The sequence below is a fragment of the Pecten maximus genome, chromosome 5 (genome assembly GCF_902652985.1).
Source record: "Pecten maximus chromosome 5, xPecMax1.1, whole genome shotgun sequence".
In the NCBI taxonomy this organism is placed as follows: Eukaryota; Metazoa; Mollusca; class Bivalvia; order Pectinida; family Pectinidae; genus Pecten; species Pecten maximus.
This window is the reverse complement of record NC_047019.1, coordinates 37,107,173-37,125,931: the sequence shown is the minus strand read 5'-3', so window position 1 is coordinate 37,125,931 and position 18,759 is coordinate 37,107,173. Positions and strand designations below refer to the sequence as shown.

The 18,759-nt window shown below is 34.1% G+C and overlaps 1 protein-coding gene across 4 annotated transcripts in view; it reads right to left on the bottom strand.

Annotated features, from left to right (window-relative positions):
• Positions 1-1,208: 1,208 nt before the first annotated feature.
• LOC117327944 (sestrin-1-like) overlaps positions 1,209-18,759 on the bottom strand; it is an 82,576-nt gene continuing 65,025 nt past the window's right edge. The window contains exons 1-9 of one of the 4 annotated variants that reach the window (XM_033885199.1): positions 10,965-11,226; positions 10,170-10,199; positions 8,001-8,171; positions 7,529-7,711; positions 7,116-7,343; positions 6,758-6,890; positions 5,868-6,105; positions 5,460-5,685; positions 1,209-5,234 (exon numbers count right to left, since the gene is read on the bottom strand). In XM_033885199.1, the coding sequence (XP_033741090.1) occupies positions 5,148-5,234; positions 5,460-5,685; positions 5,868-6,105; positions 6,758-6,890; positions 7,116-7,343; positions 7,529-7,711; positions 8,001-8,171; positions 10,170-10,199; positions 10,965-11,120 (1,452 nt within the window). In that variant the 5' untranslated portion in view covers positions 11,121-11,226 and the 3' untranslated portion in view covers positions 1,209-5,147. Of the gene's footprint in view, positions 5,235-5,459; positions 5,686-5,867; positions 6,106-6,757; positions 6,891-7,115; positions 7,344-7,528; positions 7,712-8,000; positions 8,172-8,292; positions 8,499-10,169; positions 10,200-10,417; positions 10,655-10,964; positions 11,227-18,759 lie in introns of those variants that run through there. The other 3 variants (XM_033885201.1, XM_033885198.1, XM_033885200.1) reach the window with 3 other exon arrangements.

The following is an 18,759-nucleotide window of genomic DNA, read 5'->3' as shown; positions in this document are numbered from 1 at the left end:
GTAATCGTCTGAGACCTAATTTCCCAAACGAAATAGGATTCACAGGTCAATGGCCATAGAAGAAGATTTAGTAATTTGAAAGAAAAACATTAAAAGCACGTGTCAAGCGAATTTCTTTGAGAAACAAATATCTGTCTGCGGGGTACGATTAAGTCAATGGTCATGGGACTAAAAATGCAATCTTAGACGTATCATATTTAAAGTGACCGTCTCTGGCCTGTACCCGCTATTACCGGACAAAGGAGCGTCGACTAAAGTTACGGTAGATCTCCGGTCGCTACCCTGTAAAACTCGCCAGTTGGGAGAGAAAAAATAAACGAACATTAATGTACGTTTAAAAACGCATCACGCGTACAGTTCAGTACCGTATATGTCACGATTACATCCAGTCATAATTTGCACGGAATTTCTTTTAAATGGTGGTAATTAGGTTAGTAAAACACAGTAGGTTTACGTACCACCTATCTTAGTTACTAACGGTTTTTTTTCTGGTTTACCACGCACGTACTAAAACCATTATTAAGAAAAAAAGAAGTACGTAGCCCGACTTTCCTCTTACCCTAACAACACAGGGGCATGTCAAGTCTTATATTAAAAATATCCAGGCATATATAAATAGGTATTTCAGGCTGTTTTTAATATAAGACTAGACATGCCCCTGTGCCTAAACCAGACTTAAGTACGTCAGGAAGTCCAAGTCTGATGTAAAATTCAGAGCAAACTCGGGCTAACTGTATGGTGAAAATCGTGCAGCCGTAATGACGTCCGCCGGAAAAATTGGTTCAGAATCAATTAGTTATGCACCAGAGTTTTCTCTTCTGTATTTCAGCCTCCTCTGTTCTCCTCTCATCCTTTACTTTTGTTAACATGTCGTGCTCCAATATCCCCTGGTTCCACATTACTGCCCCACTTCTCACTTTGAGATGGGCGACATGAACTTGTTGCGAGACGCTTACACTCTGAACACCTGGTCTACTAGTACTTTTTCAAAGTTGTGTTCATGAATTACTCCCGTTCTGAATTCCTAGTTAAGAATTAATGTTTCTGGAAGGGTAGTTTTTAATGAAAAGAGACAGAATGGTGGACTAAACACGATGTCATGGTACAAGCTCTTAGACCAGACAATCTGTTAGTTTAAGTTAAAACTATAATCTTTTGCAGTTGGTCATCAAATGACAAGCGCTATGTAAAATAATAAAGTACACAAGTTTTCTTCAACTTTTTTCTTTATTTAGCAACATAGTATCACAACGTAGGAAAGGTTAATTTGTCAAATAAATAATACAGATTCATTTTCAAATTTAGACAAGGACAGTCTAAACAGATTTATAAATACTGGCACCAGTATTTGTGTGTAGAGATCAGGTATGGAATGAATAACAGTGTTACCTCCTTTGTATCACTGAACAAAATCTCCCTTACAAACATCCAATCACAGCCATGCTAGGGACACTTTGTTTTTATGGAAGCCTACAAACGTGTCTACAGCATCCTTACAACTCTTAGAAACAACCTGGATTGTTTTGATCAGTGACAAAAACCAACACTTTTGTTATTGCAAACATCCTGGTCATAAACAACTTGTTCTTTTCTTCACCATTACAACTTTGGTAATCTTCCATATTTGTATCAAAACTGAATCAAACAGATCAATATAAGAGAGAGCATGAGCACATTCTTTTTCAAAAAGAGAAAGACTGCTCGTTAAAAGTTGTTAGATGAAGCACTTCCTTGTCATAGTGTTAAAACACTGTTATATTGCAGGATTTCTTTATGTACATTATACATCACTTTTATACACTGCAGACTCTAAGAGATACAATGTAAAGTAATGTATTCAACAGCCTTTTTTGATATTTCCCTGCTGTCATTTACAGAGTAACCAGCTTTTCCAATTGATCGAAAGTTTTAGACGGAAATTACAATACAAAGACTTAAGAGTCAATGTATATCTAGTCGTTGGTACAACCCTATACTAGTAACTGGATAAGTTCAATAATTTCAATAAGTTGCAGTAATGCCCCATCACAATACATAAATACATTCACCAAAATAGATGTGTCATATTTCATAATTGCACAAAATTTATATTCAAAATATTCAATTTGTGATAAAAACTGCATGTTAACCATTTCAGCCATTTCTGAATTGCCATTTTCTGGTTTATATAAATAAATTATTTTGTTCGATGCTAGGTTTGTAATAATCAATTTGTTATGATCTAATAATGTATATTATTGCATTATTTACAATATGCATGGTAAATTTTTTCTTACTTCAAAACAAAAAGAAAATCACATGTACTAGAGAAAAGCATGATATTGTACATATTTTGTTCTAAGCACGATACTAATCTTAATCACATGCTGAATAATAAAACCACAGTGAGTAAGACACTTGAAACTGTGTCATATTCATTCTGATATCGTACACATCTTTTCATGATCTTTTTGACGTGACAGGCTAGTTGGTTACCACAAACACAATACCCATCATGTTCATTTATCTTAATTAGCATGATCTAATTATACCACTAACACACAAGCAGTTTTGTGTATTATTCTTGAAAAAGAAACATACAAATTTGACACTGCAAGGTGAAGCTTACAGCATTAAGCATAATTATTTTACAATGCATATCAGCATGTATTAACTTTACGATCATTATTTGTGTTCGTACATGGGCTAACAAATGTATTCATCAGAATCAGTATGACACAATCCAAAACCTACTACCGTTGGTTTTACTTCAAGCTACAGATCTACGCATTATCACATCTAAGTCAGTTGTTTATGAGTAGCGATTTAAACAATTACAACAAATGTCAAAATTGATCTTGATGTCAGAATCACAGACTTCTTAAAACTACCGATTTCTGTCAACATAAAATATTTCTGGAATGAAAAAACATCCAGGTTTGAAAAACAGGTCTATTCATGTAATGTTGTTCAATTTCAGGATGAACATGTTTTAGTGTAGCCAAACTTGTGTTGGACCGACATAATGTATTGATAAGATCTCGCAACTATATCAATATTTTGAAATATCAATAACATCATAAACTTGTAGAGCAACAAGGAAACGGGAATTAGAAATGGCAAATGATGGAAGCAGTATACAATGAGAAGGCTGCATAACAGAAAGTCTGGTTAGTCTGATCAAATATACTGGAAGTATTTGACCATGTTAACGAAACTTTCGCTATGACTTGCCTACGAAGAACACTTCCTAATTGATTACTAGCTAAATATTGGAACAACATTAAATTAAAACAACCCTACCTGATCTGGGTTACAGGACACCCAATCAGGTTTTAGTAAGTTGGAGAAGGTTTTAAACACTATCTATATTTGTATAAATAATACCAACAAGTTACAAGGCAAGCCAAGTATTATATATATAACAGACTACATACTGGTATGTGTAACAAGACCTATACATGTCTACATACCACAACAAGTTTGCCCTATATCTGTATCACTTATCAGCAGATGTGATAACAAGATCAACGCATTTGAAGTCTAGAAACTCAAAATGTTTTGGAACAGCACTTCAAATTATAAATATGAATACAATGGGAATTTTGATTTTTGATTGTAGCACTACAAGTTTTCTTTAAGTAATTTTGACTTACCTCCAGTTTTTAGAGAAACAATATTTTGATTTTCAAATAAAAATGGAAAAAAAGTATACTTATTTATAGCTATATGCGCATTTAACAGTCCACCTTATTATTAATATTGACACCATTCACAGATAAACATGTCTGCATTATGAACTGGCTGTTTTACAAGGACATATCTCCAGATTGAAGATCATAAAAGCCTGATTATTAGTGATGGTAGGTGTTAAGATGGCATAACTGTTCATTTGTATACTTATTTTATCTCTCTTTTTTTCATTCCCTCAAGTCTTGCCAAATAAAAAGACTGCTTCAAATTAAGAATAGAATTTTTTTTACATTGTTCCCCAATATAGCTATGGTATGTTTCATAAATACTGCATATCAGCGACATAATCATGTCAAACCAAAGAGAATGTGATACATCAAACATGTACACAAGTGTTTCTTGACTAGGATAAACAATTTGTAAGAGGCATGATAATTCTCACAATATTGTGGAATGTAATGTTCGGAAACAAACAAATTTGCACCATATCAGTAACCAACAGTTACTAGTAATGCTGTCAACAAGTTTATGAGACTTTGGTTTTTCATAGGTGTGTTGAGAAACAGTAATTTCTACAGAAAATATGACATTGTGGAGACTATGAAAGTAATCAAAGTATGGTATATATATAATAAAATGAGTATAGCTTTAAGCAGTTTACAATGTAACTTAGGTCTGCAGCACCTATTGAAAGACATTTGGAGTTCTTGCCCGAAATGGCTCACCATCTGTTGGCTACACATTGGGTGAGACCCCATCAGAAACCCCCCATTTGTGCAACCATATATGCAAGTCATGACAAGAGTACTACTTTACCATTCTATAATCTCCTTCTTGGATCGACGCTTACAGCATCTTTCTGTCAATAAATTGCACATCCAACATGTTAATATGAATACATAATGAACCCTTTCACTACAGACACAATCTGTGCATCTGCTTCCTTGCCTCTCTTATTCACTGGACACAAAAACTGTGCAAACTGTTTCTTGCCTCACTTTTTCTCTCCCTCCTAATCACAAGTAGATCTCATCTACTGCTTTTAAAACAACAGACTACTTTCTAACACAACATAAAAACACATTTACAATGTATTCATAATTTCATACACCCCACAACTACCATGTCACAGATATTTAGTAGCTTGAATGATGTCCATATATTTCACCATAATGAGTTTGTTTTGTTAAAATGATAGACATTATCACAGACACATTAAACTGTACCACTGATGCGTCCAGTCGTCAAGACGACCACCAACAAAACACATCAGAAGTGCTTGCACCACTGTCAATCCCTGTCCAATCAGAAAAGACTTTCAGCGAGTTCTTGACCAATCAATGAAGGCTAGTTGCAAATCTTCATCCAATCTGGTTACTTGAATGAAGGAATGCCCTTCCACGCATCTCCAACTATTCATGCAGATTCAGACCAACAATTCCAAGTCTTGTATTATATGTATATCTTCATTAAAATCACGTCATAAACTGCATCACACCACGTAATGCATACAGAAGTTCTGCCTGAAACCGGGCCTCCAGCAACATCAGATTCACATGCACCTGCGAGAACAAAACAAAATTAAATTTTTTCCCCCAATCAATGCTCAATCTTTTTTTTATATCAAATAGATATTTCAAGCTGATGTGTTTATTGTTTATCATTCTCCTCTTCATCTTGCACAAATGTAACTTTCTAAAGTGAAATTGTAAGAATTTATCATCAAATATATATTACAAGAAAACTTCATTAACTTCTGAATAAAGAGTTTCTCAGGCAATACATACCTTTTCTGAGTGTTTGAACTCCCTCATGACATTGTCGTAATCTTTGCGAGTCAATCTTTCTGGATAGCACGTCATTGTTTTGATGTATGCCTTCAGATTTCTTTCTAGCAGCTGATTAACTTGACCATAGTTATAATCATCATGCATGATGCCATACAAACAGTGAATGTAGCTCCAAATAGCTCTACGGAATGCAGTGGTGTCCACATCTCGTATCTCCCCCATTCTGTAAATCAACAGATCAGTCGGAAATTAAATTAATGCATTTTATTGTTTAGATTCTTTTATAAACCACAGATTTGATAAAAGAGAATTAGAGGATCTTCAGTATTTATTTAACTTGAACAATAAATTGAATGATAAATAGAAAATTAAAAAATTGAAAATTGAGAGCAGTAACACACTTACGTGTAGTAGGTCATGTTGGTGGCTACGGAGAATTTGTCCTCCAAATGATTACCGATATCCATGTATAGCCGATTCGATAATGAGAACCCATGATCCTCCCAACTGTAATCTGTTGCTCTAAAGGTGGGTATGTCTTCAACAGAGTCACGTTTAGCAAAATCCTGGTAACAGTATTCAGCATCATCAACATATTTCAAGACCTCTGCCTTTGGTGATGGTCGGACTGTGTTGGCAGCAACTGGGGGAAAAAAGGACGAAAATGAAAAACATCTGATTTGCATTATCTAGTTTTCAGGAGTTAAGATTTTCTGTATTGCTCAGATATCATTCCTTCTTTCTATTTAATGTATACTTATGACAATACAGAGATATCATTCTAAACTTCTTTCTATTTAATGTATACTTTATGAACTTTGTATCTCAGCGTATTAACCATAGCTGTGTAATTACTATCATAGTCTAATCATACAAAACTTTTAGTAAATATCTTAAGCTGATTGCATGACAGGAACCCATTAACACCCAAAGAAGGCAATTACCTGTTAAGTAACATGGCAACACATTAGTATAAATCAATATGTCAGTGTGATTACAGATTACCACTGTGACAAGGTAGCTGTAAAGTTCCAGTAGGTCATATACATGTATCTGTAACATCATGGTTATATAAAAAATAATAAAAGTGTGGTGTAACCCACACAAATATAATCGGAGGAGTTCAATGTCCCGTGATTGTCTGTAGATGTGGAGGAATTATGTTTGTTCTCATATTATATAATTATCCAACAGTACTAAGTCAGCAAGGACAGATAGTCTGGTATCTCGTCAATCACTGTCGTCATCTCATTACTGCTACACCTGAATCTGACATTTTAAATTTGTGTACTTACTTTCAACACTTTGACTCTCCACCTTCTCAAATCTTTTCACCCTTTCCTCTTGCGTTGTTTCTTCTTCACCCTCCTCCACTAACTTTTTCATTCGTTCCATCAGAACTTCTATGCCTACTTCTGGTTCAGAATTCTGTAATGACAAATTGACAAAATATTGTAGCAACATCAAAGCAATTACACAATTATTTGATACTGAACTTTTTTCAAGATAGTTATATATTAAGTTAAATGTTTAGATAATTTTTTAATTCAGAAATGAAAAATCTGTATACAAATTTCACTAACTATCAGTTAAAATTTGACACATTGAACGAGGAAATAGATAGTAATAAATGATATAATTAATTATACTTACAATATCACCATTTGTGGAAGAACAGTCGGAAGAATCTAAGTCATTAGCATTTTTCTCTACCGGGGACTGAGGTCGGAAGGTGTATCCTCCATTGTGGTCTATTTCGGACTTTATCCCACACCCATAAACAAAAGAACAGAGTGAATGGAAATGTGCCATGAGAATCAGAGCCTGAACCAGTTCGCTGATGGACCAATTATCCTTGGAATTTGTTGATCGTGCAAGTTTCTGAAATCAAACGCACATCCATTAATCAATATTGGTGGTAAAATGAAACACTTTTTGGTAAACCAAGTAATTATGCATATTTACAGAGTAACAATTATATATATATAGTTCATTGATTTATTTTCTCAATCAATTATAAATTCTTTATTATTTAAATAAGCTGTATTTTCTCATCAAATACATACCTCTATGTGAGACTTGCAAATCAGCCAAGGCCGGTGAGCCAGCAATTTATTGAGTTCATTTAGATCCCTCAGTTTTTTGGGGACGTGACTTGTTCCCTTCAACCATTCCGGATCTCCACCTTGAAGGATGAACTCCTGTTCATGGAGGTGAACCAGATAGGTGCACATATGTCGACTGGCGGCCTGAAATTGAAATCAAAATTTTCTTAAATGCTCATGCGGTCATGGTGAAATCTAGATAATAGAATCTAGTGGGACATATTCTAAAAAGAACTTAAAACATGTAATTTGTACCAATAGGTTCAACTGACCAACATTTTTTTTTCATTTTAGTAGAAACATGATGAAATACTGTACTGTAAAAATATGTTATTTATTTATCATTTACTGTTGGGCAAGTGATAATATTTTTATATTTTGAATTAATGATTAAAGATACTGAAAAACGTTTATATATAAACTTTTTACTCACCATAATGGCAATGTAATGGCGGTAATGGAATGGTAAAGCCCCATCCCCTTTCATCAGATACTGCTGAGTCCTCAGAAAACATTCTAAGTATTGTGGATGATACCCCATAAGCTGAACAACATGGTCTAGCCGATTATTTTGCAGGAAAGCATCCACAAACAGGGCTTGTGTCTGAAATGTAAAAATCAGAATGCTCATATGAAAAAATTATTACATGTTACAACAATTCATTAAAGTCGCAGAAAAACTATAATGTATTATTTTAAATATGAGTATGTGTGTTGACAAATACCTCCATATCTTTCAACAATCCCATTTTCTGTAAATGTTTCACCCCTAATATATCCAGTAAATGTTCCAGCTTTGTCATTTTTAAAGACTTCTTTGGTTAATGTAGTATAATCTGAACACTGTAGAACCTTAAATATAACCACTACACTACAATATATGTACACCGAGATCCATCTCCTTCTAGTGCTAATATCCAACTGGTTGTTAGCCTACCCTACACACTGTATATCTACCAACAAGTATATTGCATCAGCACAGACCAGGCCCTGTTAGTTCTATACTGTTGTAAACAGACAAAAGCCTGTATTGCATCACCCAGCTAGTGTTGCTTGCCCTTAGCCTATCCTATAAGCCAGGAAAGGAACTTGTTGTATTTCTTCCTGTGTGACCAGTCAGGCGAGACTGGTTTCATCATCTTGTTATAACAATCGGAAATGGCTCAGAATGTGTCAACAGTATTATTTAATGTAGGTTTTAGAGTCAATAACAAGATCTGACAAGAATTTTTGAAAGTACACTTCATGCTGAGATCAGCAAAGTTGTAGAGCAGAATTTTATTGTTTTGGTTTTAGATTATTAGCATTTTATTCAAAGAAATAAACTTATTACAGCTATTTATTTTGTTTTTTTCTCTCAATGAAACCTGCACGCTTTAACACCCAAGTTTTAAATGCATTTCATTGTGACATTTTTTCTACATTAACCACCTACATTGAAATATTTCAACCCGACATAACTGGATACCTGGATACTTTCCTCCATTTATCTATATTTGCATGTGTTCGTATCATAGATATTCCACAACATTTTAAATTTTGTACATAATAATTAACATTATTTCCTTTTTTGTAAAACTGACATGTTGCTTTGAAATACCTAATCTTCAAAAGTGGCATCACTAGGTCCTATATATCACAATTGAATTAAGTTGTGCAGTGACAACTATACAGACTCAGATCATGAATTGTGAATGTTCACTCTGATACGAAAGTTATTTCTAAAATGACTCTAATGAACAACCAATTAAAACTATTTACAACAATTTAGAAATTCATAATTAATCAATATTACCACATATTGCAATAAATGTGACAGCTTATTCGTCATTTCAAAGGAATTTTACTATAAAGTAGTATCCCATCAACATTGATCGCCATCGCTAATTAAAATTAATCTATTTCAGGTTTCCTTTGAAAAGTAGTGGTAGCTACTGTTGTCAAACTATTTTCCCTACAAGTACAACAGTAGCTATTGTAGTGGTAGTTGCAAGTAGAGCCAAATGTTTTTCAAGCTTTTATCTTAATATTACATGTATATGTTTAAAAAAAAAGAGAAAAAAACAACTTTATCCATTTTCACTCCCCTCTGGCATTTCTCGTTCAAATTGTTGAAGTTGGCCAGTACCGTATAGACAGAATGTTTTAAAACAAAATACACTGGTATTGTCAAGTGACCAATGCAGGTCAATTAAAAATTGTGTTAATAAATAATAAAAGTATATTTTCATTCTTAAGTTAAAGCATGTCTGGTGTCTGACTGCTACGTATACACACATGCAGTTGAAAGGAAAAGGTGAATTTGATCAATGTATAGAAGATTTCATATTGATATTATCTGATGATCTTGCATTGTAAATAATGCTAAAAAAATTCACATAATCATTTCAAGCAAAATTACCTTAATTCAAAAAGGCTTTGGCTATAGGATGCAAGCGACATTAAAAAACCCACATCTTTCAAAATCGGAACGATTTGAACGAACAATATATAGGAGTTTTGGACAAACTTCATTCTATTTCCCCAACTTATGCAAACACAACCGGCACCCCCTAGGCCTCCACACACACACAATAAAAACTTTTCTTAATGAAATACACACCTCTGTGTCTTTTGAACTTGCTGGTATTATCTGCAAAACAAAAAACATATATAAATAATATATCAGTTATGTACACCACTAAAAATTGCTGTCAAATTGAAATTTACCAGTGACCGGGAGGGGCATTGATTTCCGAACTTACATCAAATACGATTTCAAAAGCCAGAAAATTAGACTTTTGCATAAAAAGCGTTGAATAATACCGTCAAGTCGATAATAGATCTACATCAATACAAATGAAAACTTACTGCTTGGTGCAAGTTAGGAACGTCTACACAATATTTCATTATCATCTTTGTCTATTTCAACTGTCAAACTTCAAGTCCTGTCAAGATCGACGCTTCTTTGTCTGGTAAACAGCTGATTTTTCCAGCTGATGACCTCTGACACTGTTGAAGCGACACCTAGCGAATTGTTTTGATCGAAGGGACCATTTCAAAACCGAATACATATTCAGTTGGAATGTTACCTAAATCGTACCAAAAATTTTCAGCAAACATTTGTTCAATAAACGCATGCATTGGAAATATCCCTTGCACCAAATCAATGTGGTATTCAACAAAAGAGGCGCCATCAATGAGGAAAGGTAACATTTGACACTTCAATCATCTTCGGTCCTAACATCATATGAGCAAAACTTTTAATTAGATCACTGAAAAGATGCAATTTCGTATTTCACGCAAAGATAACATCATTTGAATAACAACAATGCAGACATACGCTACAAATATCTTTCTTATTTTTGTGCAATAAACAGAAAATCATATTTCAGAAAGAAACAAACAGCTAAGATACCTTTTTCGGTTGAACTGTCTGTCCATCCTTTATAGGTGCGGTATCGCACATTTGACAATCCAATATCACAGAAGCTGTATCAATGTTTCCGTTAATCTTGTCCCAATCAACAGATTTGAGCTCCAACGAGTTTGAAGAATAAGCAAAATCCAACATCCCCGAGCACTGTTTTACATAATAAATATTTCCTTCAATGCACAACACAACCTCTCCGTTATAACTCTGGACGATACACTGAACAGCTGAGGTAGCTACTAAGTAATATGAGTCAATGTATGCTAATGCATGCAAGATGAAGTCATCGGGCGGAGCTTATTCTATCAACCAATCAGCATTCACTATCAGTCACATGTCAGACTGAATGACACAAGACATGGGATTTTTCCACGACCAGACGAAGGCCCGGATTACTCAATTAAAATTTCATTTTCTGATAATGACGAGTAATGATTTCCAACAGAACTTAGAAGACAAAGCTTTGTGAACCATATTTGATCGAGACTGAGACCTGATACAAATCAAAATCAGGAATCTATCGCATATTTTCCATGGCTACCAGTGGGCCCCACCGAGTACTTTTTCTATTTATAAGTGCATGAAACCGGGGTCGTCTCAAAATCAAATATATTTGAAATATATCCGCTTTTAATCTATACTGAAAATTATGTCATGTACCTGTTAGCTGTGAAATACCATTTAGAGTAAACGGTCAATATGGTTTAAGACTGACCTACAGAAAATCTCTATTATTTTAGATGATAGTTACACGTTTGGGAACGTGTGTTTGGCACCGAACAGCTGATGTTAAAAGGGTGACGTTGATTGGTTAAGAAGTGGGTTGGTCCAATAGGGACATTTCATTGGTCAAAAATGGAGGTGTGTTCCACATGACCTTCACACGAAAATATCGGTCACAGTCAACAATGTGACGAGCAGGTTTTGATAGACGAATTTTACAAAAACATTGGGCTAGAACACAGAAAAAACATTGCATTGACGTACCCAGATCAACTAAAAAAAAACCGAAAACGAAATCCACTTTTTCTGTATGGTCTAGACTAACTTTTTATAGATTCTAATTATGACAGTAAGAAGATGCAATGTGATTTTTAAGATACTTTAGTAAGCCACTGGACATTTGGCTTTGTTGTTAATGTTAATTTCTTCATTCAGGATTAGGATTATGCACCTGTAAATTAGATCTACCATGAGGAAACTCTGTATTTCCTTTTCAACATGACATTTCATCTATGAAAATACAAATATATTTATAAAATTGAAATTTTCAAACTCGATTCATGATAAAATGAAATTTAACATAGTTTTATGTCAGATGATAAAAATCTTCTCACTATTTTGTCAGCTAATTACTTGGATTAAATGAAGAACTCATGTCTATTCATAAAACAGTCATTAGAACAGATATTTTTGTAGGAAAAACAAGGTGAATCCGAAAAAAAAGCAAAACATCTGTTACCATAATGGTAACACTACAGTATAAAACTATATATTTCAGGTTTGGTTGAAATAACATCAATACTTTTTGAGAAACTTAAGAGTCCAGATTCCCTGCATCCATAATTTCCAGAGTCATCGGACCATAAATTCTGGATGATATTCCATAAATGAAGGCCTGTTGAGATGTCCACTATGTGATCTGACTTTATACCGATTAGATTAGATTAATTTTAATGTACTTATACTATCCGCGATTAAGAGGGGACATCATAAATGTTTTTAAAATTATATACAAGGAACATGACCACAGGGTCACAAATAGAACTTTTGAAAATGAAAAATCAAACCGAACAAGAGGACATAGATTGAAGATTAAGAGAAAATACTGCAAGCAAGATGTCCTAAAACATTCATTCAGTTTTAGGATCTTGGACATCTGAAACAGTCTTCCCGAACGTGTTGTTGTTTCACCAATGATAAAAGACTTTGAAATCAACCTTGATAACCAGTGAAAGGACCTTGAACCATTTGGCAGGTTATAACACAATATCCCTCAGAAACACTAACATCTTAAATCAATAATTCAGACATGGATATAAAGACATATTGCCTGCATCCATTAATTATCATACCATATCATATACTTTTTAATATGGTCTAATACGATAAATAAAGAATGCTGGCTTTAAGCCTCTATACCCAGTATCCATATATCAATTTATATAGTACAATATCTAATACTTCTGGTGTAAGTAAAATGTCTTTTGTATCTAAATATGGCTAAATTGTTTGTTGGCATTTCCCCCAATGATTGTCCAGTAGAATTTCAAATTATTTTTCATTTCCTGCATCTATAACATGTTGTGGCAAGTTTTTCCAGGCATCTACGACAGATCTGCACGTAAAATGTTGACACCGTTGCCGTGGCCATCGTTGTATTTTTTGAGAAAAGATTTAACTGACTTACAGTGGGTTAAAATCACAGACTTATGAGAATCTATATAAATCTGGGGTAAAATCACCGACTTATGAGAATCTATATAAATCTTGGGTAAATTTCAGACTTATGAGAATCTATATAAATCTGGGGTAAATCACCGACTTATGAGAATCTATATAAATCTGGGGTAAAATCACAGACTTATGAGAATCTATATAAATCTGGGGTAAAATTTACTATAAGTAGTCTATATACCTCTATATTAATACCAATCTCAAGTTTTCAATAAAACAATAATTCAGCTCTATGGATTAAGTAATTTCATTTAAAATCTAGGAAAAAATAACTATCTCCTTAGACAGTAGTAAGTTTGTGATGATCAGACAGGACCAGTTCTCTCTGTGAACGCCTTGTTTGCTGCACTATAAATGACTCCACTCGTAAACCTCTTGGTACTGATTTGGATCTGTCATTTATTAGGTATGGTTTACAGTTGGGGAATAATTACTTGCATCCATATTTGACATTTCAGTAAACTAAAAATAAATTTGATGAAATATGACATTAAGTTCGTAACATATAAGCACTAAGATTGTAGTCTCTTCATATTTCCAATTAATATCTTTGTCAGAAATAAATTATAACAAAAAAGAACCCTTACTGATGAAATATTTCTAGAACAATGCCGTAAATTAGGATATTTAACTAATAAGAGAATTTGAAAATCTCATTAAATAATGCTTTATTCACATTATTGCTTGTTTCATAAAGAAATTAATTACGAAATGAATATATACTGCTGACAAAGGAACACATGACAATCTTATATCGACCATGATAACCATGACCTTCGCTAAACAATTTCCCTGCTGACCTACGTACACTTCAGACCAGGCTGTATACTATCTATGATAATTCTATTGATGCATCAAAAATAGTCCATGAAAATGAGCACTAATGCTGAGCAATGGGACTTGGCAAAAATTCCCAAGCCACAGTCCATGTGTATGTACAATGTATATATATACATGTATATGGACCATTGGATGGGAATTCAATCTAAGTCCCAGTGGCACATTGAATTACCACCATAGCAACAAAAATGTCCATCGATTTTGGAGGTTACATTTATGAATCATAGTGCAATTCCTTTGGAACGAAAGGCCCATCTCTTTAATTTCATTATAAAAGCAAAGATGGGTCTTAAATCTCTTGAGAATTGCAAGAATGAAAGGACAATGGCATATCTTGGGGACTGTCATTTTTTATGGAAGTCTATAATTGTTGCGTTGAGTGAGATGTGCCCTTTAACACCCTTCCCTCCTACTCTTTGTACCTAATAACCTGAATAGTTTAAATTAGCCTGCCTTTAGTAGGAATAACATCCATCACAAACATTCAGATGACCTCTGGAACAGCCAGTCAGCTGGGTAAATGAAAAGAAGAAATCAATATAATAAACAAGGAGAAAGGGCTGCTAATGAAAAACCGGCTATTCCAAGAATCAATAGAGGCATGTCTATTTCTGTCCATTGCTGAAGGAATGATGATGTCCATCGAGTGTTTATGGACAACTTATGAAGTTGGTCAGGTCACCAGCAGACAGTGGATATTCTCTACTCAAGGAAAAAGTGTCAAGCTCCATACTATGAGGCAGGTTTGTGTGCTCCTTACCTAAAACAATTTCATCAACACATTTGGACCAAAAAACATCTCCTTGGTCAAACACAAAAGCTGTGTTTGTGAGGAAGTTTCTGAAGCTGACCATCATCACCTTTATTGGTTTTGTCTGCAGTTTAGACCACTTGGGGGCCATCTCTATGCTGTATAAAGAGTGGCCTCTAGTTTGGAGTCAACTCAATGTTAGTATGGGTGACTGTAAGACGTATGATATGACCGTTTCCTTCTTTTATCATCTAATGGAATGATCAAGGTCCAGGACTCGTTATGGTCTTCTGTTAATCAGTACTGCCGGGGTCCAGGAAATAAGCTCATGTAGATTGATGTGATACTCAATGATTGCCTGTCCATCTAGTTTTCTATCCCTGTTTTTTCTGGAGACAATTTGCACATTGGAAATTTCTTTTAAAACAAGATTTGTACCTTGAATGAAACTTCCAATGATGGACCAATATTTTCCACAAAGAAACTACAGTTGACACAATATTCTTGCAAATAAATAAATCCAGGGGGCATTCTGTGTAAACTATTATGAATTATAAGAATTTATAGTCAAATATTATTGCCATTCTGGTAAAGATTATCATATATACATAATGCCATGTGATGTGATCCTGAATCAGGATCTTAGAGCTGAGATTTTTATGGCCAAATAACTGTACATACAATGACCAAATTAACAAGGCATTACAATTGTAAGTAACACAAATCCCATTGTGTGCCATGTAAACCTGCTGTAATATCCTGTTATAAGTCCCCAGGCTTACTCGCTCTCATACTTGACCAATAGGTGAAGTTTTATTAGAATGCATTAAATAATGAAATTGTTAGAGCATTCATGACAAGATTTCCTTTAAATTGTGATGGTGACCTTGGCATCTTGAAATGTGACCTTGTTCAAGGTACACATTAAAGTATTCTCATTCTTAACAAATATACTGTATAAAGTTCAATTAAAATGCATTAAATGATGAAGTCATTTTAGAGTGGTGACAAAGATTTTCTATAAATAGTAGCAGTGACCTTGTTCTTAACCTTAGCACCCTGAAACACAAACTTGTTGGAGGTATTAGAGGTATATCATACTTGACTGTTATGTAAAGTTTGATAAGAACCCATCTAAAAATGGAGTTGCTTGGGTAAACACTGACAAAACATGAACATAAATATGTATGAACGGACCGTTATATTCCCTCTCTGATTTCAATGTGAGGGGATAATTAAACGTATTTGCTTCATGTCAATTATTGCATTGAACATTCAATTAAAAAAAACTTTAGGTTTGACTAAGCCATCAAGCACAGATATCTTCACTGGCAGGCGGCAACATCATTCACAGGTAACAAATTCAGCCTAAGCTCATTTTATTAGTGTGTGGAAGTAGCAAGTGCTTGGCATAGCATCTTGCAAAATGTGCTGATTCAGTAAAAATAAGGACATCCAGGAATGAGTCATCGATGTTAGGTTCAGGTTTGGAGACAGTTTCGAGTAAATGGATTTCAGTGGAGTCAGAAACATGTGTGAAACCACAGTAAATTGAAATCTATTGACAAGACAAAACCAAACATCACGAAATATCACAGAAATCAGGACTCCTGGCTCAATCAGTAACAAAAACACACGAAGTCAGTTAATGACAAGGTATATATCTAATCAGAAAACAGCCTTAATTTACTTCTGTGGAGAAATATCACAAGGCTTGTTGTTGGATATTTTTTGCCACATTTAAATTAAAACAGTTAAAATGCCTTTGATTAAACTGTCACTCTTTCCCATTGCTAAGACAATGATGTGGATATGATACATCTACTCATGTCTGAGTCTCAATATCTCATTTTTTAATCAACACACATAATTTAAGCTTTTTGTATGTAGACATGGAGCTGTACTCTGTCCCATCAGGAAAGCTAGATGATGGGAAGCAGATATGTACATACAGCTGGCTTTCAATTCCAAATTATGTACTGTAGATCAATTTACAAATTTACATTTTTGCAAATAAAAAGTGAAATTCAAATAATTACATATGATATTAGATATCTATATTGTTGCCACATTGCCATACTTAGAAGTGAATTTTGTATAGCCATTTATCATTTCTCTGTGATTTCCTTCATGACTTGGTGTTAGAATATCGTAATATATTTCCAATGGAGACATATATAATTTATTATGCTTTAAGAGATACTTATAAATTTTACTCTGAGCACTGCAAAAAAAAAAACAGAAAAAGAAAAAATTAAAATGAAAACGTTTCCTGGCTATACAATGTATCACACTATATGACTGTAAATCTCCCTGGTCTTGTTGGGCATAAAATCATTTCAATTTCCATTAGGTGATATTTCAGGATGTAACATTGCATATTTCAAAATGCACAATATGTTATATATTATACAGTATATATATTCATATTTACTGAAATTTGTTTTGGACTTATCTATTTTCTTGACACATTAAGACATGCACATTTTCCTGAATGATTTGATATATAATTAGTAAATTATTTTTACCAACAGAAATATGAATATGTCTTGAACATTTGATTGTACATTCATGTAGAGAACTTGTCAAAGAATGACAGATTTATCACATCACCATGTGATCAATATCAACTTGGAAGGCTGTACATTTTTCTAGCAGGTTAAAAACAAACAATGCTAATGGTGTGGTTTGACATTAATGACACCAAAGCAGCTTTGATCCAGCCAAGGCTAAAGGAAATGTTTTTTTCCCAGTGATAGGATGAGTGGAGAGTGTACAAATATACAACACAATACACAACTACAATGGATCTATGACAGATATAACAACCATAATACTTTCATTTTACAGTTATTTTATAATGAATGAGCCATTAACCTGCCAACACACATGTGTTAGAACACCACCCACTCTTAACAACATGTACATCACACATGTGCTGTTTCTCCCACCTCATGCAAAAACCTCGACCATGATCATCTTGTCAAGCACATTGCAGACTCTGATTTACATCAACTTAGGAGTACTATACTCCTGTACACAGGAGAATGGGATCATAAAGTCCTGTCAATCTCAATTCCTCAGGCCACATCAAAGGCGTGAATGGTCATCTCACTGGTCAGGAATGACCTTGAGTGGATGAGAATGACCACAACACTGTAAGGAGTACTTAATGTATGGTCATAACAGGACTTGCTGTGTGACAAATTTACTGTTAATATTTCACACAACCATCAGACTCCTATCATATAAATCAGAATTTGTTTTACCTTGACCTTCAAACCAGTATGTTGTATACATATCAGATGGAAGAAACAAAGTTGGATTTCCTATCTTAAAGTTTCTGTGAAATGAACCAAATTTCATTTAAATGGCACCTCTGAGGAAAAATAATGTCCCTGAAGCCTTTATTGTTTAGAAATTTGTTGTCAAAATATTTTAATTATAGCGACAGCACCATTATGCCTAGACTGGCTCCCTGTCTCTAGAATATTAAAATTATAAATAAAATTGACCTTTATGACTTTGGTCACTAGGATATGTCTGATTCTAAGTTTCAAACTAGGGGGAGATAATCTAGTATTAAAATTTAGTGGAGCAGTTCTAACAAAAAACTTAGGGGCTGGTGGCCAGTCTACATTATGCCTGCAAGAATATGTTATCAGAGGGAAGGCAGATCAGTGGAAAACCCATCTCTATATAGATATAGACAGTTACCAGCACTTTTGTTTC